Genomic DNA, 23,698 nt, shown 5'->3' with positions numbered 1-23,698 from the left:
GAAATGATGGAAATATGACAAGCATCATGAAGCAGAAACAATTGTAATTAAGTATATTGCATTCAGTTCTGTTCTCAGTCTATCGGAGAGTGGAATAGTCTCCCAAGGAACGTCATGGAAGCCCGGTTGCTTGGGACATTGGAGTAAAGCTACAAAGCATATAGTGCAAGGAACAACTCTGTGTTTGCCAAAGCTGAAGGAGGAGGCAGAGGAAAGGACAAGATGCTACCTAGTCAGTCACTGCCATCTCTTACTCCATGAGTCTATAATTCTTCAGGGGAATAACCAAACTTCATGAAAAGTGTGTCCTGTACAAGGAGGAAACACTTGTAATTCATTCCCCTGTCCTATTCTGTCTTCTGCCTTTCCCTCTAGCATACATTCTACCCTTCCTCTATTTTTCCTCTTATCCCCTTTCCTCTTTAACACACTCCTCTCCTCCTTTCCTCTCTCCTTCCCTTTCAGTAATGCCATTCAGTCTAGCCTCTCAGCCTGCCTGCAGAAACTTATAGGCTTCAGCCCCTAATCCTGAAAGTTTAGGTCACACTTGGGTGGCTGATACTCACCCAGCAGAACCAGAGAGTCTGGATCAACCTTGTACTCTGTCTGGTAGGAGAAGCGGCTTGTACCGTTGGCGCTGGAGAGAAGCTCTCTGCAGAGAGTCATGTTCACCCTCTCAGCAGTCATCTCCTTGTGCTGACTCTCGGGGACTTGAAGGGCGAACCAGAAGAAGAAGATCAGGGACCCCTCCCTAGCAGGGAGATATCACATTAATTTCCTTCATCCTTTTCATTTCAAGTGAGTTCAGCACTGGTGAGAGTCACCTCACTGACAGCCCTGGAGACAGATGTCCTCCTCTCTTTAGCTGCAGAGCAGACACATCAGTGCAAACGTCCCAAAGCACACTGCCCCACCAATGTGCCTCAGTCCGACCTAGAAAGGCCACCTTTAGTGGAAAAGAAGAGCCAGTGGGTCCATGGTCCATTCAATAGTTGGTCTTTCTGCTGAGGAAGCCATCTTGTGCCACTGGTAATGGTGGGTTTAATGATATGGACACCTGCCCATTAGAAACTAAAATTAGATCATTAAACTTTTTTATAATCCACTTGAATGTGCTTCAGGTGGAAATGACTTGTGGTCACTGCTGACATAGATTGAAAATGTTGATCTTTAAGGCTCCATGTCCCATCTCCCAGTAGTGACAAGTGACTGATGCTAGACTCTGTTCAGCTGATCAGAATGAGCCTTTAATCCTGTGCAGGGACCACTGATACAGTGCAGGAGATCACAACCACGGTAGTTTGTCAGCTGAATGACAGAGAAAATGGACCGAGCTGGGGAGCGACTGTAGGCCTGAGTGAAAAAACGTGAATGAAACATTTTCCTGCTGGAAAAAGTTTTTTTTTCTGAAATAGAAATTTTCTGAGGGCAAAGATTGCTGTTGACATAATTTGCCATTTGGGAAAATCAAAACAAAATGTTGGGATCATGTTGACACTAATCTCCACATCTGCCCTAGCCACCACAGTGCCCTAAGGCAGCTGTAGTTCCAGGTCCCTCCTACTCCACTTCTACCTTATGGGCCCTGCCCCAAGCAGAACTACATCTCCCAGGATGCATCATGGTCTTTGTGGCATTTCATTTTGTGTTGACAGTATGAAATGAAACATTTCGATTCAAGAATGTCAAAACAGTCTTTCAATAGAAAATGCTGAGACTAAACCTTTTGACATTTCCTAATTATTTTTTTTCTGGACTTTTCATTCCATAAGAAGTTTTCATATTTTGACTTTTCATCTCAGTTGGGGCTGAAAACAAACGTTGAATTATTGGAATTTCCAGTGAGATGGAAATTCCATTTTTCAATCAGCTTTAGTCCAGAGCCCATGTGGAGTAAGAATGGAGGTTGCAGCAGCTCTTATCAGATGAACAGATGGCTACTGAACAAGATCACAACTTAACTGTAACTTTCACATAGGACAGGAGAGACAGAGTCCTGAAAAGCAAACAAATGTGGATGTAACACTCACCCGAAGGCATATACTGTGCTGGAGTTGTAATATGGATCCAGGTCTGTGACACGAATAAGTTCCCTCAGCTGTAATAAGAATGCCAACTGATAACTAGCCAGCAAGAGTACAACAGCAAACTTCCCATGGAACCCACCCAGTGCTCCAGCCCCCTCTGTTTTGGTATAACCCACCTAGTCTTCCATTCACAGAAGCACCTCTGGCCCATTCCCCGACTCAGCCTCAGACCCCACACATGAAACCACCCTCACCATCTTCTGTAGCTTTGCTGACTCAATCCAGAAGGCTCTGGATTCTGGCCGTCCAAGGTCCAGGGAGTACTGACAATTGAGGATCTGGAGGCTGCCGGAGTAGAACTGCAGGACAGTTGATTCCAAGTGTCGTGGTCTGTAGTCTGACAACAAAAGACATAGGCAGATTAACCCATGGATGTGAAGGACAGATGGCTCTTTGGGTGGGTGAGGGAACTTAGCTAGCTCCCTAGGGAATCAGCGCACAGATGGTTGAATGGTGACCCATCCAGGAGTCACCGATTCTCTTTGTCATCTAAATTGACTTCCTCCTTGCTAGGACACATGAGCACCAGCATAAAGAACAAAACACCTTAGAACTGTTACCTAGGAAATACCAGGTCAGCACTCCAGCTCCAGCCAACAGCACAAGGACTATCCAGAGGGGTGCATAGCGCAGGCAGTCGCGAGCCTTGCTCTTGGGTTCATCCTCAGATGGGGTGTTTGCATCTTCCTCAGCCTCCATCATGGGCATCTAGTCAGGCAGCAGACCAAGGATCAGGCTGTATTATCTTCGCATCCCTCACTCCCTTCCTATGTGTCCTTTATCATCTATATGCTCCTCTTCCTATTTGTACATCCCCTTGTTATCTATGCATAGGGCCCTATCAAATTCACGGCCATGAAAATCACGTCACAGACTGTGAAATCTGGTCTTTTCTGTGCTTTTACTCTCTACTATACAGATTTCATGGAGGAGACCAGCATGTCTCAAATTGGGGGTCCTGACCCAAAAGGGAGTTGCATGGGGGTTGCAGTATTGCCACCCTTACTTCTGCGCTGCCTTCAGAGCTGGGTGGCCGGAGAGCAGTGGCTATTGGCTAGGTGCCCAGCTCTGAAAGCAGCACCCTGTCAGCAGCAGCACAGAAGTAAGCGTGGCAATACAATATTGTACCATCTCTGAAGGCAGAGCCGCCGCCAGCAGCAGCGCAGAAGTAAGGATGGCCTGGTATGGTATTGCCACCCTTCCTTCTGCCCTGCTGCCTGCAGAGCTGGGAGGCCAGAGAGTGGCGGCTGCTGACTGAAGGCCCAGCTCTGTATGCAGCAGCCTAGAAGTAAGGGTGTCAATATCATACCAGGCCATCCTTACTTCTGCGCTGCTGCTGGTGGTGACTCTGCCTTCAGAGCTGGGCTCCTGGCCAGCAGCTGCCGCTCTCCAGCTGCCCAGCTCTGAAGGCAGCACCGCCACCAGCAGCAGTGCAGAAGTAAGGGTAGTAGTACCGCAACCCCCCCCAACACACACAATATCTTTGCAACCCCTCTAAAATAACCTTGTAGCCCCCCCACAAATCCTTTTTTGGGTCAGGACCCCTACAATTACAACACTGTGAAATTTCATATTTAAATAGCTAAAATCATGAAATTTACGATTTTTAAAATCATATGACCATGAAATTGACCAAAATGGTCCCTGAATTTGGTAGGGCCCTAGCTATGCCAAATCCCTAGGACCTTGCTCATTGCTTACACAAGCAAAACTCCCGTTGAAGTCCCACAGGAATTTATTCAGTCATTACTTAGGCAGAAGCTGAATGAGACCTTTAGGATCATGCCCTATCCATCCTCCTGCTGGCTCTGTGCCCCTAGTGTCTGTAAGTCCTAACTTTTTAATACATTCCCCAGCATACCTGTGTCTGCTTCCAAATGTCACTGAATGCAACAGCATCACCTAAGCAGACCGCTGAGCTCCAGGGGTCTGCAAGGCAACAGGAATGCTTTCAAATGCTGCATAACCCACTCTAAAGTACCTCCTTGCTACCCCACCTCTCCCCACTCCCCACTGATAGATACTAGGGAGCGGTGACTCCCCAAAGGTAATTCAGCCCTCTATCTTCCAGATCGCCATCTTTACCCTCCTCCCACAACACTTGATTGTCTGACTTATTCTTGCCTACTCCCCTTCCTGTAATCGCCCGTGATTCTCTGCTAAGAAGTACCGTAGCCTACCAAGACTGGATGCTCCTGGGCTGGCCTCCTCGGACACTGTCCCTCTACTGTCCCTTAAGAGGCCCAGTGAAAGTCCTGTCACCCAATAACATTCTAGCAGAGGCCAAAGGATTTGCATGTTTCCTTCACTGAGAAGCAACGTATGAGTGTGCATGGACATGAATGTGAGGGAGTGTGCGGGGGTGTCAGAGAGTGCCTGAGTGTGTGTTAGCATGTTCCAAAGTATGTTTACATGGTGCTCTGCCTGCCTGGAGGACACACATGTGTATGTTAGTGAGTTATGTGCATGCATGGGGCTGTGACTGTGTGTTAGAGTGTAGGGGTGAGGGGTGCATGTGAGTGCCTGTTAGATAAGGTCCCTAGGGGGCTGAAGCGTGTGCATGCACATGTATGTGCACACATGGAAGTCTGTATTAATGTGTGTGCTGCATGACCATATGAGAACGACAAAGGGCAGCCAGCATTCCTTATTCACCCCATACTGAGGCTCCTCCCAACCCTCAACTTTGCTCCTCAAATACAGAGACACATGTAAAGAGTGTTTAAAAAAAAGCAACTCAGTGGAAACATCTAACTTAACAAGAGCGGGCACAAAAACAACAATGAATCCATTAACACCACCACTTCCTGTCTCCTACAACCCTCTCACATGCAGTAGAGATTGGAGCTCTTCACTGCGATCTCCTTTCAGCTGACGTTCCTCAGGGGTATCCCCCTGCCCCGGAGCAGGAGGGAGGAGGCGAGGGTCTCTACTCCACCTTCAAGGGATTCCTTCAAAACAACAGCCGCATAAAGAACCACAAACTGATCAAAAAGAGCCTCCCTTTGCTAGAAGATCAATTCTAGGCACTGGGGTTTTCCCCAAAGCTACAGACCTACCTTTGAAACCTCCGGCTCTGCGTGTGGCCGGGCGCACACACATTGGTAGATATGTGTTTACTCAAGCCCAAGGCCTCCCTGGCGATCAATAATCTGAGGCCATGTCCCTTTGTTTTGGCCTTTGCCCTGTCCGGCCCTACAGAGAGGGCTGAGTGTGCCCAGGAGAGACACAGCTTTCTCTAATGGAGGATGGCTCAGAGGGTAAGGAGGTTTGCCGAGAGAGAGGATCTGCAGGCTGTAAAGAGATGATGCTGTAAACAGCCCGGGTAACAGTCCCCCGTCCCCTGAGAAGCCTAACCTGGAAGGCAGGTGCAGACGGATCACAGATTCCCTCTAGGGGGGCAACTAGTTGCTCAGCAACTGCTTTCTGTCTTAGCTACGCTCCTGGGTCCCAGTGGAGCTAAAAGGCACACATGGCACTGAGAAGAAAAGGCTTGTTCAGACGGGGTGGGAGGGCTGAAGGCAGTGGGCTGTACAAAAGAGGGACAATGGGAGGTGGCAGGGGCTAGCACTGTCCAGACTAATAGCACTGGTAAGAACTAGGCAAAGCTCAGTCCTGATCTGTAATGCTCCCTGCCACTCCAATTCTGAGCCTCCCCCTGTCCCTTCTTGGCCAATTCTCCTCACTCTCACCCTATAGCACCCTTGCTAATCCAATCCTAGGCTCCCACGCAGCTTTGCTAATGCCCCTCCTTCCAGCTTGGAGCATCCCATTTCTTTAGCCCCAGGCTCTCCATGCAGCTCTGATAATACATCTCATCCGACTCACCTTCTGGTGTATAGTCCAGAGACCCCACTGTACATGCACCTTGTGCTCTGTAAATGCACCTCGTTTTTTACCAGAAGTAACTATGCTTTAACCATAAATAAATAAAGACCAAGTGGGGAGACAAGGTGGGTGAGGTAATATCTTTTATTGGACCAACTTCTGTTGGTGAGAGAGACGAGCTTTAGAAGTTGGTCCAATAAAAGATGTTACCTTATCCATCTTGTCAAGTATCAGAGGGGTAGCTGTGTTAGTCTGGATCTGTAAAAGCAGCAAAGAGTCCTGTGGCAGACGTATTGGAGCATGAGCTTTCGTGGGTATTCACTTTGTCGTATTCATCCACGAAAGCTCATGCTCCAGTACGTCTGTTAGCCTATAAGGTGCCACAGGACTCTTTGCTGCTTATCCATCTTGTCACTCTAATATCCTGGGGCCAACAGGGCTGCAACAAAGTAAATGGGGTCACCTCAGTGATAATTGTTAGTGGAAATTCCCTCTTAGCCAACAGAGGTTACCCTGGTATAGCTCTCCCTTGGTATGCGAGAATTTGGTCACTAGGCTGTTATTAGATGGTGAGCAATAGTCTTTCAGCGGGAGGTCAGTGGTTCCAATCTAGGTTTGGGCCAGTGGAGAATGAAATCTGTTACTATACAGTGTCTTTACCTCAGTTTTTAGTGGACAAGTGCTCAGATCACCACAACTATGTGTTTATTATCCAACTCTGGTCACTGTAGTATCTGAGCTCCTCTCACCATTAATGAAATTACCCTCCCTACACCCTGGGACTCAGGGAAGGGTTATCATCACCACCATTTTACAGATGGGAAACTGAGGAACAGAGAGACTAAGGGTAAACATTTTAAAAGTGCCTAATGGACTTAGAAGCCTAAATCCCATTTTCAAAAGCAATTTAGGGACATATTTTTAAAGGCATTTAAGTGCCTATCTGTCTCTCTAGGTGGCTAATACCTTTACAAATCTGGCACTTGGGCACCTAAGGGTAACATTTTAGAAAACCCCAACATGACTTAGGAGCCTAAGTCTTATTGAAAGTAAATGGGATGTGTGCTCCTAGGTGCTTAAATTCCTTTTGAAAATGGGACTTAGGCTCCTATGTGATTTGGATGCTTTTGAAAATTGTGCTCCAAGGTCACGTGGGAAGTTTGTGGCAGTGGGATTGACCCCAGATGTCCTGACTCCCAGGCCAGTACCTTCAGTACAAGATCATCCATCCTTCCTTCCAGAAAACAATTGCCTCGCCTTTGTTTATGGTCTTCGTAGAGAGGCCAAGTACTGAGTCCAGGCTATGTCTACACTACAACTTATGTCGGCAGAAATTATGTTGCACAGGGGTGTGTGAGTAAACCATCTCACTGACATAAGCACCGCTGCAGACAGCCTTATGTCGGGAGGTGGTTTTATTATGCCAATGGGAGAGTTCTCTCCCATCAGCATGGAGCATCTTCACGAGACACACTGCTGCGATGCCGCTGCAGCGCTGTATGTGTAGACATTAATCTAATCTAACCAATCTGAGTACCACAGTCATCACTGTGGTATCTATGAATAAACCAAGAACACAGACCCAAAAGTAAATCTGACTTCAAAGGAGTTGCACCATCAAGGCTGAATTTGGCCCTGAATTTCCACTTTCCCATGGTGCGGGATGGGGACTGGCTGTTGTGCAGCTCTCTGCAGGTCAGAAATGAGGTACATTGGTAGAATGTCAGGGTAGCGTGTGTGTGTAAACCTGCATTGCTGCTATCTATGTTGTACCTGTACTCAAGATAAATAGTGGACTCTCTCCAGGACTGCTGGCCCAGCACTTTTCACTGGAGCTGGAGTTCAATTTAAGAAGGAAACTATAATTGATGGACACTGTCCTGTGTTGCACTTTTTTTCTGGATTTGTCCATGCTACATTTGGATCAGCTTGGGGCCCTTTAGACCTTCATGGCACTTCCAAAGAGTCTTCAGGACTCAGCAGAAAAGGGTCATGAAGCAACTGGCAATGGCTCTTCTATGCCACAACTCAACTAATCTCACATCTGCAGCAACTTTAGACCACATGACCTAGCTTCCTGGAATAAAGGTCCAGTTATCTTCAGATCTTACGCTGAGCACTTCCTGCCACAGCATGTCACACATTCACACCCCAGAGTGGCTGCTGTCTCACTTCTAGCAGCTTACATGCTTGAAAACCATTAGCATTTTCAGAAGTGGGAAAATATTTCGTCGGCCAAGTGATTCTCGGTGGTCTGCAGCAGTTTCGCTGCCAGCGATACTTCCTGAGTCTATCTGGAGAGGATCATAGTGACTAGGTTCTAAAATACAATTTATGTTACTTCCACCCTCCCTATCACTGTCTGTGACTGAGGGTTAATTCCCCTGAAATGTCTTCCCCTTCCCCTGAAGCGGCTATCCAATTACCCAGCTGTCTGTGACTGGAAACTATTCCTCCCGATGCCTCCTTTCCACTCCCTGAGCCCAGTACTTCAGCACCTGACTGTCTGTGAATGAGGGTTCATCCCCCTGAAACTGCTATCTGATCCCTACATTTGCTGTCCAAAGGGTCTAATTCAAAGCCCATTGAAGTCAATGGGAGTCTTGACATTCTTTTAATAAGCAGCCAGAAGGGAGCACAATTAATCTGACCTCCTGTATAGCCACCAACACCAGCCACACCCTCACATTAAACCCAACCACTGAAATTAGACCAAAGGATTGCAGCCCACAGGATACTAGCTTTGGATCAGGCTCAATGGCTGAACTGTCTATGAGTGAAGGATAATCCCCTAAAATACCCCTTCTGCTCCCTGAGCCTAATCTACCAATGCCCAACAATCTTTGGCTAAAGGCAAATCCCCTTTCTGTCCCCTGAACTCATTGTCTAGGCAGCAGACTATCTGTGACCAAGAGCTAACCCACTCATGCCCTCTTCCTGATCCCTGAACTGTCATCGAGAACTCACTTCCATCCAACCAGCAGCGTTTGTGAATATCCAAGTTCCCCTACCAAATGGCAATGAAAAACGTGCTATTTTGACACTGCATTAATTTTTATTTTATTGACAAAAAGGCAGGGGGGTTTTGTTACTCATTTTAGCAGCAAGAATGATTAAGAAGCTTATGAAGAAATACACAGGAACCACTATGAGATCATTGGCCATGTAAGCTAGCATCCAGCCTGGCCGTGCTTATTACTCTTTATGCTGCGTCTTGAGAGCTCCCAATAGCACAGTAAATACACTGAGCGGCCTTGTCCTCTTTCAGCTGGGAAGCAGTTATCCCTTCTTTATCCCCAGTCTCTCTGAGATGCTGGGCTGACAGGCATCCTGAGACATGTGCAGTGGCTTGGAGAAAGCAATACAGGAAAGGGTTGGCTCCCTGCAACCTTCTTTGTGCTAACCAGGCCAGGCTCCATTCTATTGCAGTATCAGCAGCACTTTCAAGGACAAAATCAAACCCAATGGACACCCACTTATCTGACAAGCACAGCGTTCAATTTAATAACTCAGGAGAACAAAAACCGGGTGAATAATTTTGGTGCTGGAACATGAGTACCAGGACAAAGGGGGAAACTCAACACTAGTGTGGAAATGGGGAACAGTGAACTAAATTTGGGTGAATCTCGGAAGGTTTACAGAAGCTTCCTAAAGGTTTGGATAAGTTCCTCAAAAGTTTGGATGCTTATCCAAATGTCTTTGGTTTGGAAATCTCGTGAGCGAGATCAGGTCTTTTTAGCATGAGGTTGGTATTTCCCATGTCTAGACAGGTCTGGAAAGATGGCAAGAAAAAGATACAATAGATAGTCAGAGGGGTGGATGGACAGATATCATGGAACCAACATCAACAGTCTTCCCCCTATCCCTGACCTCTCCGGATTATTTCAGCACTTCTGCCCCAAATCAGTAAATATGGAGGCACTACAGAATGCTATCCAAACTTTTTTTTGAGCCAAATTAATGGACTGATTTTTGGTTTTAGGCAAAGGTGATGATCTGCAGTCATTTATCTGGAGCTGATTTATCTGTCTTTACTGCTAATTGGGCAATGATTCCCCTCAAGCAAAGGAAGGAATGGGGATTACCAATTAGATGATTTCCACTTACTACAGGATGTGGGATGGACTCTTCCGCACATACCTTATCACAGTCAAATGACAGGGTTTTGGTCTGTAGGGCAAAGAGACTTTTGATTTCATTAAGAGATTGCAGCAAGAATGGGAAATGTTGTGCTCTATTTTATTGCTAGCATCTTGCTTGCTTCCCCCACACCCCATAAGATGGGGGAATTTTCCCCAGTATTTTTTGCTGATAGTAGGGATTGTTTTTTTTATCACATCCCTTGCATGACTTGACTCATTTCTGGCTTTGAATTGTCTTTGAAGACCCAAGCCCAAACCCAGATATCTGGTTGGGACCAAGCCAATTAGAACATTCACTTCACACAGACTAGAGTGGGAAGGATGCAGGAAATGAACTAAACCCTGGGCCAATCAGTAAGGACCACCCTTAACACCTTCCATCACCTCCATCCTCAGCAGCTCCCAGCACTCACTAGCAGTTCACCACCTCCACCTTCTCAAGTATTTCTATTCCCCTGTAGATGCTTGCATGCCCTGTAAATTGGTACTTAAGGGATGGAAAGTTTGGCTGCTCAGCCTCAGAGTTTGGTACTATCTTCACGCTGAGTTGCAGAGCAATTCAATTTCTCTTTCTCCATTTGCTCTATGTACTTTAATAGTTGTAATGCCCCTTTCTGACTTTCTCAATTTCATCTCTATCCATTTGTCTACCCATTCATCTATCTAGTTCTCCTTCCATGGTATCCATCCAGCCACAGTATCTACCAAGCTGTCAGCTTATCCATGGTGTTGTCTGTACCACGGAATCCATCCATGCACACATCTCTCTTCCTGAGCATCCTTTTTCTTAGGTTTTCATCCCTTCATACGTTCACCCATCCCCAATCCAAAGCTGACCTATTAAGGCCTTTACTTTCCCTTCAGGTTGTAGGTTTGGATCATGCTCATTCCATGTGCCACCAAAGGTCCCATTCCCTTGCAACAGTGAAAAGTACAAGGGTCTCTCTCCATGCTACTCAAAAGATAAATCCCATTGGGTTTGTTAAAACTAATGTTCAACTTCTTGTTCTCTCAGACAATTTGTCTGTTTGTCCAACTCTCCCTCCAGAGAAGGCCTTAAGCTCAGAAGGTTCTTGAAGCAGATCTTACACCGAATGATGGTTGTATTGGCTTTGGAGCTCACTCAAAGATAGGTAGGCCCCAGTGTTTGGGACTTGGCTGGAGGAAGCAGTCCTGTGGAGATCATCAGCTTGACCTTGCCTCAGAGGCATGGGCTGGGAAAACGAAGAGCTTGCATCTGCCATAGTAGTAGTGGAACTGATTTGAGGGTCTGCATCCCCAGCCTCTTCTGTGGTTTGAATGGTATCGTTGTCATGCAGCCCTGGGATATCTGAGAAGACCATGCCAGGCTTCTGTTGGGATTCAGAGAGCTGTAAAACTGTGACATTTCCATTCTCCTTCTCATCCTGCTCCAATACCAATGCTGGGGAGGAGCTCTTGGGTGACAGAAGAGCCTCAGGAAGTGCCCCAAGCCCATTGGTTGTGCTCGGTATCTCTCCCACAAAAGAACTGTTCTGGAAACCTTGGTTTGCTTCGATGCAATGAAGAAATCCAGAGGAGAAGAGTGGCAGGTCATCCTCCAGCATGCAGAGATCTGGGGAGGGGAGTGCTCCATAGGAATCGCCATCTTCACTGCCACTGCTTTTCCGGGTGAAGGGCTCGTAGGTGAAATACACCTGGCAGGGCTCAATCTCATAGGAGTCAGGGAGGTGGAAAAAGAAGTAGCCTTGGTTGGTGAAGCAGCTGGTCAGTGAGTGCCCACTGGTTTCTGGGGGAGCACCAGAGGTGAGAAAGGCCTTGGGAAGGAGGAGCTGGGAGTCCTGTTTCTCCTTCTGAATTATCTCTAGCTCTGAGATTTCTGGGGAGATACTGCTCACGCTGAAGAGAGATGTGGAAAATGGAGAGGAGAGCCACTTCTGAAGGGGAAGCAGGGGAAACACAGAAGAGAGATTGTTATGTTCAAAGTGGCAGCAGTATAACACTCTCACACCAGAGACACAGAAGCCTAGGGTCTCTTCCTTCATGCCCATGATGAATACACTCCAGACATCTCCCATACAGAATATACACCCTTATCATCGCTCCTCTGGGATCTCCACAGGCAATAGGTCCCTGGGGATCCCTCACCAGGCTCTGAGCCATTTTAAAATAAGGAGCCAGCCTCAAGAGCTTTCCCTGCATGATCTCCATAAGGAAAGGGAGGAGGAAAGAGAAAGGGATCTTGCAATAGAGAAAGAGAGAGAGTATCAGAGAAAGAGAGCGGAGTTGAAGGGTGAGAGGGGGAGAACATGACAAACAGCAGGAGGAGGGACTAGAGGAAGTGAAGAAGAAGGCATGGAGGCAGGGTGGGATGGACTCCAAGAGTCTTGAGCTCTCCTATACTCCTGTGTGCTCTCTCAGCCCTTACTGTCAGCAGAGCAGAGCTCTGAGGTTTGGTGGTTTGCACTTTCTCGGTTCTGTAATTAGAGATGGAGCAGCCAAGTGGCAGCTTAGAAAGGTCAAAAATAAAACTAAAGCAAATCCCCCAGCAGCAGCCAGTACTGGAGGGTCCAGTGATGCACACACTAGATCTGGGAGCTGGACATCCTTCCCATCCATCTGCAGCCTGAGGGAGGCAGCCAGTCCTCTCCTTCTTTCCCCGCTCATCCTTCTCTGACCCCCTCCCACAAACAGCCCGCCTTCCCCTGGTCCCCATACCTGAACGTCGCCTCTGTGCACAGTGCTCAGCGGTGGAAAGAACTTGTCTGGGTCGGGAATGTAAATCTTCAGCACCTTCTTAAGCCTTCACCAGAGAGAGAGACACGGAGAGAGAGAGAAATGAACGTGATGTGGAGACCTGCGGTCTTCCAGGGGCCTGACCCTCCGCTCCCTGGCACCAGTGTAAATGAAGAGTAACTCCACTAAAGTCACTGGAGTTATGCTGGTGTAAAAGTGGTGTACGTAAGGGAGAACCAAGCCCCAGGGCTCTTTATCCCCCATCCCCCACCAGTAGCCTGAGAAAATCTCCGCATTTGCAGATGGATGTATTGGGGACACAGAAACTGAGAGAGAAAATGGCATTGCAAAAGCTATTTCCCTCAGCCCTATCCCCAGAGCTGATAATGCCACCATTCACCAGCATCCTTGCCTGCCTCTCCCTGTTGCCCAGGCCTGTCCATTCCTTTCATTAGCTGCCAAGCTGGGAGAGACGCCATCTTTGGTCCAAATTGCTGGCATGGTTTCCAAGGCCTGGTTGCCATGAGCTGATTGTGCCTCACTTGGTTGCCATCACAGTGACGCAGAGATTGCATTGCCATCATGAAATGGCAGCACGAGATGGCAACACCACAGTCTCCATGCCCTGTGATCAGGATGCAGCATGACAGTGTTGTATGGCATTCACATTGCCTTACACCATCATGACATACCAAGCTACACTGGTATTGCCAGACCATACCAGAGCCAAGTCATCCGGTCTGCTTTTCCTGTCTCTCAAGGTGGCCAATACCAAATCCTTCAGATCCCTAAAGGTGTCCTAATGCACCTTTACTGTGCAATAATCTATGGTGAGGGAAATTCCTCCTGACCCCTGTGCTCTGAAGTAGGAGGATTTGATAGTTCTTGTACATTTATACTAGCTTGCATCACTGCAGATGCTATTTTCCTTCCTGCATGTCTAATCCTTTTCTGCACAGTATTATCCTGCATCACTGAGTTCCACGGGTTAACTATACATCAAGGGAAGAGGATTAGCTGTGTTTATATGTGTTGTAAATGGAGTGCTCCCTCGCCCTCGCATTATGACACAGGGCAAACAGGAGAGGCGAGTTGGCTTTCTCTATTCCCATAATCATTTTACACACTCCTATAATCTCTCCTCCTCTACAAATGAAATAGTCCCCGTCTGTAATCCATTTTAATATGGAAGCACCTCGCCCCTCTGATATTTAGATTGCTTTTCCCTGTGCCTTTTCTATTCTGGTGTGTCCCTTTCTGAAATGAGGTGACTAAATCTGAAGCCACTTCCAATTTCCATGATGCTGTCAGGCTATTCTCTATATTATTGTACCAGGTGCCCTTGTGTGGCACATTCAGCATTGATTAAGAACAATATTAGAACAGAAATGATGGGCATGCAATCCAAATACTGCTCTTGTTCCACTTTAGCCCTGTTTTGAGAGATTAAGAGGTGCATAGGCCTTGTTCTGGTTCTTCTACACAAAGGTGAATTTCAGCTAGAGGGTCAGATTTCTAAAGATATTTAGAAAGCTAACTCCTGTTGATTTCAATGTGAGTTCCTTTAAAATTCTGGCCCAAAGAGAAAGTGTCCTGTGGCTATTTTGAGCTTGGTGATGTGATGACATCACGCTGTGCCACTGTATCTCAGCATCATGGTGCAAACACTGAATTCCTTTGCCGTCAGGGCGTCCCTTCAGACATTGCCAGTAGCAACCCAGAGAGGCAGAATGACTTCGCTCCAAATCAGACTAAGGGACTCTGGCCTCATCTGAGAGAAAGAAAATGAAGACAGAAAGACACACTGGGCCTGGGACAGGACTGGAGAGGACCACTTGTGTCCCTTTTACCTTTTCAATGGCTGTGAGGTAATGATCAAGACAATGATGACAACGAAGAAGATGGTGCAGATGGTCCCCACAAGGGCTGGCATCGTAAGCTGGGGGTCTCCCAGGGGAAGTTCTGCAAGGGGAGAGAGAACGTTACTAGAAAATGCCAGCCAGAACAGAGGAAGTGGGAACCCCAGTCACTCCAGTTGGGTTTTATTTCACTTCTGAACAAAGAGGTTTGAGATCCAGGTAAGATAAGTGGGTGACTGGCCACACAAGTCTGCCAGCCAGCATGCCTTTGTGATTAGGAACAGATCTGAGCCCCCCTAGTCTTGCCAATGCACCTCACAGCTCACCTACATCCTCTCTCTGCTATTCCTGTCCTGGACTGCCACACAATTGCAATGACCATGCACTTCAGCCCTGACCTGCTGCCCCCCCTGCTATTCCCTCTCCTACAGAGCTCTGCAAATGCACCTCAGCTCCGTCCTGCTGCACTCCTGTTACTCTTCATCTTATGTCCCCTCTGCCAGCGCACCTCGTTTTGGACCTGTCGAGACCATTGGAATAGGGGGAAGGATGCAGAGGAGAGAAGAGGGAGGGGAAAGAGAGGAACAGTGCAGGGCTGCCTGGGGCGGGGCGGGGTGGGGGCAAGTGGGGCAATTTGCCCCAGGCCCCACAGGGGCCCCCACGAGAATATAGTATTCCATGGTATTGCAACTTTTTTTATGGAAGGGCCCCCCGAAATTGCTTTGCCAAAGGCCCCCTGAATCCTCTGGGTGGGCCTGTAACAGTGGGACACCTTTGGAGAAGCTTTTCCTTCATGTCCTTGAGATGTTACTAAGATCCCTTTGTTTCCTCCACCTCAGGTAACTTTGGCTCCCAGTTGCCACGACAACTGGTTGTAGCTGAATCCTTTTCACTGACATCATATGCTATCAAAGTTTGATTGCCACAGCAACACACTGCCCTTTCTAAACATAGCTGCTCTGTTTATATCACTACATGCCTCAGCGTGGGGGGACCCCAGAGCTGCCTACTTCCTGTGAAGAAACTAAAACTACAAGGAGCTGAGGACTCACCAGACACTCCTGCTGGAGATGGTATTTGCCAAGGCTGCAAGCTGCTCAGGCTTCTGACTGGCCTGGACAGCTAGCCCTGCTCTGCACTGCCCACAGGAGAGGCCTGGGGTAACATTTTGCAGAAGCTGTTTAGACAGCTAACTCCCATTGATTTCAGTAGGCATTAGGCACCCAAGGACATTTAAACTTCTGGCCCCACGGCACTTCGGAGCCTAGGTCCCGTTGATTTTCAGTGAGCCTTAAGCCTGAAAGGCCCAAGTCACTTTTGAAAATGGGACTTACGCTCCGAAGTTACAGGGGCCCTCTGGAAAGTGTTTCCAGGCCTCTTGCTCCCCTGGTCAGGGAGTTGCTCTGCTGCACTTAGCGAGGGGGCCCCCACTGGAGTCTGTGACTGGAATCCTGGCCCCACTCCCATTGACTTCAATGGGGCCAGGTTTTCACTCTGGAGCTCTTGTCCTTTGGACCAGCAGGCCCTGCTCACCTGACCTGGGTCTAGGATTACAGGAAAGGCTCCTCTCAAGCTATTTCTAGTCTTTCTATTGTACTTTGATTTGTGCATCCCTCCACTCCCCTACTTTTCCTGCTCCCACATAACTCCAGCTCTTGTTCTCCCCTTTCTCCCGTGCCTCTCCCCCAGGGCCAGATTTAGGGGCAGGCGACCCAGGTCAGCACCTGGGGTGCTGGGTTTGGGGTGCTATTTTTGTTGTTAGCGACAAAAGGGAAAATAGAATGTTTGAAGTAAAATGTTTCAGGTATTCCGTATGGGGATTCATTTTTGACTAACCCCCTAGAATGTTCTGGACCTTTGTAGAATCTCATGGAACGTTCCAGAATTTCTGAAAACTACATTCTCCTTGAACATCCTAGAATGTTGTCAGCCATGCCCTCATGGGTATATAAGGGGCCGGGCGTCGCCAGTCAGTCAGTGAGATATAAGAATGAAGGGACGTGATGTGGGAGCCCATCTGCGATACTGTGAACCTTGTTTTATTGTGTAATTGTGACAGTCTACTTCTGTTTTAAGACTTGAAGAGAGTAAGTAGCGACTAATAAAGGACATATTTAATGAAACACCAGAGATATCTATCGAACTCCTATCTATAGGGGTTATAATATAAAAGAATATGCTGTTACTTCTTTTGAACTAAAGGACTATAGTTAACATTCTAAGGCTGTCGCCCACTGTAACACTATTTAATACTGCCCCACCCAGTGTTGGTGCACAGTTCAATTTCTTGATGTTAGTATACTTCAGTTATCCTTAAAATTAAAAAGTTTCTATAAGCTCAGAGGAAATGAATTTTTTTATTTGCTTATATATGGCATGAATAAATACAGATTTATAGATCCTAGCTTGCAAATGTATCATCTTATATGCCAGCGATAAATCATGCAGGCAAATCATGCATCAAAGTCGTGATATGCCCTACACATTCAATAAAAAATAAGGTATTCAAAAGTTTAACGGGGGCCTCGCCTGGGGCACCATTTGGACTAGGGCTGGCCTTGCTCTCTCCTCACCTATCTCCAAGCCCTGGCCTACCCACTCCTCTGAGTCTCATTACCTGAATATCCAAGATTCACATTACTACGATCTGTCCTCCATGTGAGTGTCTTGCTCCAGTTGCTCCACACGCCATATTGGTTTGGCTTCACGCGAACTTTAGCCTCATAATCTGAGTCAGGCGAAAGATTCTCAATCCTCACCCACTCCTGGTCCTGCTTGATAGGGAGGAGCATGGCAGTCTGGGATGGAGTAAAAGTTACAGAGTGATTGCTATGTTCTCCCACCCACAGTCCACACCATCACACCTCTCGGCTGTTCAATTAGAGCAGAGTTGGCTCTGGGCCTCTCACAGCCAGCATATCCTATATCCAGTGCTGTACTGGGAGGGCACCTCTTGCTCACATCAAAGCCCCTCTGCTCTACAGTGGGAGGAGTCCCGTTCTACCTTTTTCATCTCCACAGTCTTCTCTGTCCCATACCGGGAGGGCACCATTCTGATGCCTCTCATCCCAGCACTGGGCCGACTAGAACTTCCCTTTGCTTCCCTGCCATCACCATATGCTGGAAGTGGATGATGCAGATAAAGCTGAAGTAGGAGGCACTGCCCCCTTTGGCCTCTCCTCTGAAGCGATGGCATTGCAGCCATCTGGGGAAGGGTTTAGAGCACAAGCGGGAATAGCAGGTTCTTTGCAGTAAGGCGGCTCTGCCTCCTCCACTAGTTACAGGCCTGAGGCCCATCAGCAGGAGAAGCTAGTCTGGGATCCTGCACTCACCTCCCGGGGCTTTGTGCGATCTCTGCACCACACTTCAAACTCCCGTTTATTGTTTAAGTAGTGAGAGGAAATAGGAATTCTCCAAGTTAAGTTGCAGCCGGAGTCGCTGGTGTTTACCACTCGGAGGTTGTCAGGTGGCCTCAGCTGTACTGGGGAGAGAAGAGTGAGAGAGGTGCTGGGATACACACCCTGGGAAACAGAAGCAAAGGCTACAATAGCGGTTTGCGCTCTCTCTGTGTTTTGTGGCTTCATTGGCAGACACCCCTCTCCGGGGATGGGCTCCGGGCCGTTCCACTGGGTGTGCGCATCTGTGAACCCGCCCCAGTCATTTGTCCTGAACAATTCATTTTGTGAATATTGCCTCTTTTCCTATTCCCCAGGGCACTCTGCTTCTGTCTCCATTGAAATCAATGGCAAAATTCCCAATGACTTTAGTGGAGCAGGATCAGAGTCAAGCAATCTGTAGTCTTGCTAGGATGTTTTTTCCCGTTAAGTACAGAGGGCCCGTTGCTCAGGTGGGGTAAATGGGCACTGCCCCACTGCAGTCAGTAGCACTGCATAGATTTACATCAGCAAAGGATCTAGCTCAACTGTTGCCACCAAAGGACACAGCTTTAACAGCCGAAGCTCTTATCCCTAGATCAATGCACCCAGGCTGGGGACAGAGGGTGGTTGGTACCAAGCAGTATGTCAGAGCCAATGCTCAGGGAAGCTGCAGTGCCATGCTGGAAGCAACAGGAGGGGGCATGGCGAATCTGTGGCACGGCATGACCGAGTGAGCATACAGTGGCAGTGGGGCAGGGAGATGAGGCAAGCCTGAGATCAGGCATGGGCTAAACAGAAGGATGCCCGGCAAGGCCAAGGTGGCACAGGGGACACATCTAACCACAGATTGAAGCCTTGGGGGATCAAACACTGATTAACACTCACTGTTGTTCAATGGTTTGAATTCCTGCTGTTGTATCACAGTTGTCCCGTTTTCCCCAGCTTGGCAGGACACAGTCAGGAGAAGTGAGTCTACAAGGGTGAAGACCTGACACTGCAGGGAAATTTGCTGTTAGTATTACTAGTCCCCCCACTATGTATTGTTCACATTTCTAAGGCCTCTATCGTCTCAGGCTACGTCAATGCACAACCATCACTCCCCCCACCCTAAGAATCTCAAAGTGCTTTTCACATCTTAATAAGCAGGGCAGTGTTAGATTTGCCCCATTGGGGAAATGAGGGACAGAGATTAGATGAGTTAAATATTCAAGAAGTGTTATCTCTTTTTCCACAAGGGGTGGAGTGTAAAGCAGATTGAAGCTGGGTAGGGGTAGCAGGGTCTGCTCCTTAAGTATCCTCAGTCCTGCAGGATGCAATAATCAGGTTGTGTCACAGCTTCTCTGTCTTTATGCCACGACAACGCAGCCTCAGAGAGCATCACCCTGTGAGTACACACGGTCAGTGCCTGGGGAGGCTGTGTGGACATGTCTGACATAACTCTGTGAGCACTGTAACTGTCCTGTGACCTCAGGCTGCAGAGCTCTGGACTGACCCATGGAAACAGGCACTGGGGGCCTGCGTAGTTCTTGATGGGCTGTGACTGGTGATGCAAGGAAGGGAGCTAAATACACTGTTAAATATCAGAGTGTCACCTCCTGGGGTTTGTCACAGATTGGCTGGGATGGTGACTGGATACTGACCTCTGTCAGAGGCCAGAGTATTAACCCCTTGCAACCCTGCCCCAAGTCAGGGGTCTGGAACCAGGAAATAAAGTTTTATCTCATAGCAGCATTTCTGTGTGTCACACTGTTATTACAGAGATAACCCATATACCGATCACCCCCAGCCCCTTTTATTAGCCAGTACATTTCAGTTGGGTTACCTACATCAATATTTTTATGGAAGGCTAGTTCACATCTCCTGGGTGCCATGCTAGGAAATTCACAACTCCTCTTTAGATTCCTGTCAGAGAGAAGACCAGAATACTGCTGAGCTGGAGGGGCTTGTATGCATGTAGTTATTTATTTAGATTTGAAATCATCACAGACACCCATCCAAGGCATTAGGCACCCAGACATCCTTGCTACTACAATACAACGAAATTAAACTAATGGTAACAGGAACTCAGCCGGCCACCTACAGAGACCCTTCGCAGATGAGGGGAGCACACCCTCAGCCCCTCTCCCAAACCCATCTCAAACAGATGGCTTTGACAGTGTGCCCAGAAAGTCATCAGATTCCAAATATTATGGACCAGGAAGAGGGGCAAGTTGCAGAGTCCTGATGCTCTCACAGGCAAAACCCTGCCAGCCACCCACTCTGTTTTATTCCCAACGCCGCTGTGGCAGCTGCTGCTGCAAGAGGAACTGCCTCCTGCATCCCTCCCCACTGGTACTGGCCTGCCCAGTTCCACACCCAGCTCAGAGTTCAAAGACCTAGTACTGAGCGGGCACCCGGAGCCCATTTGCTTTGACCCACCATCCCCATGCAAGGGAAACCTGCTCTGCTTTCCACCCCACACATCAGCCATGGCGAACCCACTACTACGGTGGATACACCCACACCGTCTCAGGGAAGCCACCAGCAGACAGTGGAGACCCACCAACCACAAGAACCAAAGCAGACCTGTTCCTCAAATGAGCACCCACCTAACCACCAAAGGGGGACTGATTCCTCACCTGACCAACAATCCCATAGCTATAGACCACCAAGCCCCTGCCAGCCACCAAGGGCAGTGTGGAACAGGTAATGGAGGTGATAGGGAAGAGTAAGCATGGTGAAGTGAGAAGGGTGGAAGCGTTAGCGGATATTATTGTGGGGGGAGAATATTTTACCCAGGTAATGCCACATGTTGCTGCCTGAGGTAGAACATCTATGAGGGAGCCCATCCCTTCACTAGAAGAGTCTAGTGGCCTATTAAAACTATACCCCTCTCTCGGCAGACGGGAAAGACCCCAGTCCAGTTATTAGTGTCCCTTACACTATGGCCTGGGACTGGGACAGCCCACAAAGAGTCGAGCTCTTTGGAAAATGACTCAATTACAGAAACAGGAAGGAGAAGAAGAACTCAAGCTGGATTTCCGCTGAAAAGAGGAGTGACACTTGAGTAGCTAGCCTAGGTCTTAATTAACCTAGAGGTGGGAGAGAGGAAGAGGCCCCAGAGAGCCAGCTCCTCAGCATGTATCAATCCGTGCATCTCTATTGCAATCAATCACGCTACTCCAGCTGAGGATCTGGCCCTACATTTATATTAGAGTTAGACCTCCAAGGAAGCTGGTCTTTTTGTGCAGAATCAAAGGTAGCCATGATGACAATTAGAGCCTGACATTCACTGGCTTTACTAAATAATTTCAGCCACATACCTCTCCTCAGTGTTCTGAAAAACATCAAGTCGGCACGGTGCTTCTGTGTGATTCCTGTCTGGAGCCCAGGCGCAAAAGAGAGTCGCCCGCGAGTCATAAAAACAAGTTAGATTTGAGGGTCCTGTGAATGGAGAAAAGATACCATTACATCAACCCTGTCATGACAAAGGCATTAAGCATTAATGATCATATCATCCAGTTCCATGCAGTGCCCAATTCATAGCCTGGCTAGTGCCCTGAAGAAACATCCAAGGAACAGCTCCAAACAAGAATGGAAGAAAGCTATGGCCCTTCTCTCTTCTTCAATGCCCCAAAACAAAGAACTCCCAATAGGAACTTGTATATTGTGTCACTCTTGTGCTGCTTTGCCTTAGTGCTTCCTGCCCTGTTGCAAGACATGGACAAACCTTCAAACTGCAGTGATCTTCGCATATCACATAAGGATAAATAGTGTCCCCACCCACACACCTCCCTAATTCTCCTGCTGGGACATAGGGGGATGCTTTCTTACCCTGAGTGATTCTTGATGCCAGTGAAACATCTAGAAGGATGGACAGCCAGAGGCAAAGCAGAAGGGGAGGAGAAGGCTTCATCCCTGCCGTACACAGGAGGGGCCCACACTGGAAGAGAGAAGAAGATTCCCCACCCCCACCCCCAGCACAGGTGAGGATGACAAAGTTCCACACTTCTCTGTGGAGGTGGTCCCTGCAGTAATCTTCTCCCTTGGTGCTATTACCAGGAGTCGGAGGCACTTCCAAGGTCTGCCCCCAACTGAAGCTCTACATACACCCCAAGCTGCTCACACCGGATGCCCAGATGAAATCCCACTCAACAGATTGCACCTATCTCCATAATCTGACCTGTCTCCTTCCTTGTGTGCTTTGCTCAGCAGTGAAACACTTTGCAATGCTAGCATTTAAATTGAAAACAAAGTCAATGCCTTCTTGAAATGAATATGAGAGCACACCACTCAGAGCTGTTGTTTCAGGGAGGCTGCTGACTCAGGCAGACAGAACTGCTGGAGTCACACCCAGTTTACATTATGAAGGGGTTTCTTTTCAACACTAAGAGCTAGCGACTTCAGGGAGTGGTTGTAGTTAATTAGCTGTGGGGTCGGGGCCTTCTGGGTGTTCAGGAGTGTTAGTGGAGGGGCTAGGGATTAGTGGACGGAGTCAGAAGAACCTGACTGGGATAGGGAAAATTAGGATCATAGAAAGGATTTCATGTTCGATAGAGCTAGGTTTCAACATACTCACACCCCCCAGTCTCCATGTTTGGACAGTCCTGAGCTATACCCCACACATGGCTTCAAGGATGGGCCCCACCCAGCCCTGCCTTGGAAGGAGCATTCATTCCCCATATCCGTACAGTCCCAGGCTTCACCCAAACTCATGCAGCAATTTTTTTTTATTTTATTTTTTTATTTTTTTCCTGCAATGGCACCTCGTTTTGCCCAGGATGGTGATGGTGGTATGTGTGTGTGGGGAGGAAATAGCCCTCTCTGTGCTCAAAAGAGGAGCCCTGGGTTTGTTGTACAAAACGAGATGGGGTCTTGAGCAAACCCTGGACCCTTGTGAGAGGGGGCAGGACCTGTGATGGCTTGCCAGAGGGCTGCCATGGGGCACGGTCAGATTCCAGTTCTGATAAAAGATTTCAGTTCAGAGAAAGAGAGCAAACAGACAACAACCGTCCGGTTCTTGGGAGATAGAGGGCACAATGAGAGAAGGAGGGATGTGGAAACAGAGAGAGAGAGACAGAGATAAACAAGCGATCAGACCTTGCCAACAGCTAGAAAAATGTGTCAGATTGAAACTCCTTCCAAGAAGCTTCTCAGTTCAGCCACCCCCGTGTGGGAGCCGCTTGGCATCGCCCCATTACCTTCCTATGCGACGGCCTCCTTAGCTGTGCAGTCGTGCCAGAGATGGCCCTCAGGGACTGGACCAGTCCGTCCAGTGGAACTCAGGCGCCGGCCTTCAAATGGCGAGAGGTGGGGTGGGGCAAGGGTGTCTTCCAATTCAGCACATGGCGCTGCTAGTGGGAATAGACAGGGGCCAGAGCCAGGCAGTTCTGCAAGCACAAAGGGCTTGCCAGCGATCTGTCGTTTCTTCACCTTGAGCACAGGAAGCTGCATCTAACTTGCCCTGTCAAAGCGAGACTAAGCGCCGGAGTCCCGAAATGGCTAGCGAGGCCGAGAATAAAAAGCCCCAAACCACGTCCACTTCCTGACGGTAAAGGTGATGAGAGGGGGCGGGAAGGAATCAGGTATGAGGCTGCAGCACTAGGCTGAATTGAAGACTGGTCTATGCACAGTTCTGCACAAAGATATATATCTGGGTTTGTGCCCCCTGCACCCAAACACGCCCACAGTGACACGTGGACATGCTGATA

The 23,698-nt window shown here is 48.2% G+C and overlaps 2 protein-coding genes across 7 annotated transcripts in view; both read right to left on the bottom strand.

Moving 5' to 3' along the window:
- The window catches only part of TMPRSS6 (transmembrane serine protease 6), a 32,272-nt gene extending 27,109 nt beyond the window's left edge, over nt 1-5,163 (bottom strand). For 2 of the 4 annotated variants that reach the window (XM_044986210.1, XM_044986229.1), the window contains exons 1-6: nt 4,917-5,116; nt 3,949-4,016; nt 2,648-2,795; nt 2,282-2,424; nt 2,031-2,098; nt 567-751 (exon numbers count right to left, since the gene is read on the bottom strand). In XM_044986210.1, the coding sequence (XP_044842145.1) occupies nt 567-751; nt 2,031-2,098; nt 2,282-2,424; nt 2,648-2,795 (544 nt within the window). In that variant the 5' untranslated portion in view covers nt 3,949-4,016; nt 4,917-5,116. Of the gene's footprint in view, nt 1-566; nt 752-2,030; nt 2,099-2,281; nt 2,425-2,647; nt 2,796-3,948; nt 4,017-4,916; nt 5,117-5,146 lie in introns of those variants that run through there. The other 2 variants (XM_044986216.1, XM_044986222.1) reach the window with 2 other exon arrangements.
- Nucleotides 5,164-8,964: 3,801 nt separating this feature from the next.
- On the bottom strand, nt 8,965-23,458 carry IL2RB (interleukin 2 receptor subunit beta). 3 transcript variants are annotated; one of them, XM_045007998.1, is made up of 10 exons: nt 23,189-23,458; nt 21,822-21,930; nt 21,311-21,431; nt 19,835-19,910; nt 18,894-19,002; nt 17,964-18,112; nt 17,249-17,429; nt 14,623-14,734; nt 12,755-12,839; nt 8,965-11,973 (listed from the first exon to the last, which is right to left on the bottom strand). In XM_045007998.1, exons 2-10 carry the CDS (start codon nt 21,901-21,903, stop codon nt 11,143-11,145), a joined length of 1,746 nt encoding a protein of 581 aa, XP_044863933.1. In that variant the 5' UTR covers nt 21,904-21,930; nt 23,189-23,458; the 3' UTR covers nt 8,965-11,142. The 3 variants fall into 3 exon arrangements, with proteins under 3 accessions (XP_044863933.1, XP_044863947.1, XP_044863939.1); XM_045008012.1 differs by having other exon boundaries at nt 17,249-17,402; XM_045008004.1 differs by lacking the exon at nt 23,189-23,458 and having other exon boundaries at nt 21,822-22,124.
- Nucleotides 23,459-23,698: the final 240 nt, after the last annotated feature.

This window comes from Mauremys mutica, chromosome 1 (genome assembly GCF_020497125.1).
Source record: "Mauremys mutica isolate MM-2020 ecotype Southern chromosome 1, ASM2049712v1, whole genome shotgun sequence".
In the NCBI taxonomy this organism is placed as follows: domain Eukaryota; kingdom Metazoa; phylum Chordata; order Testudines; family Geoemydidae; genus Mauremys; species Mauremys mutica.
The sequence above is the reverse complement of the archived record's forward strand: the minus strand, read 5'-3'. Positions and strand labels throughout refer to the sequence as shown.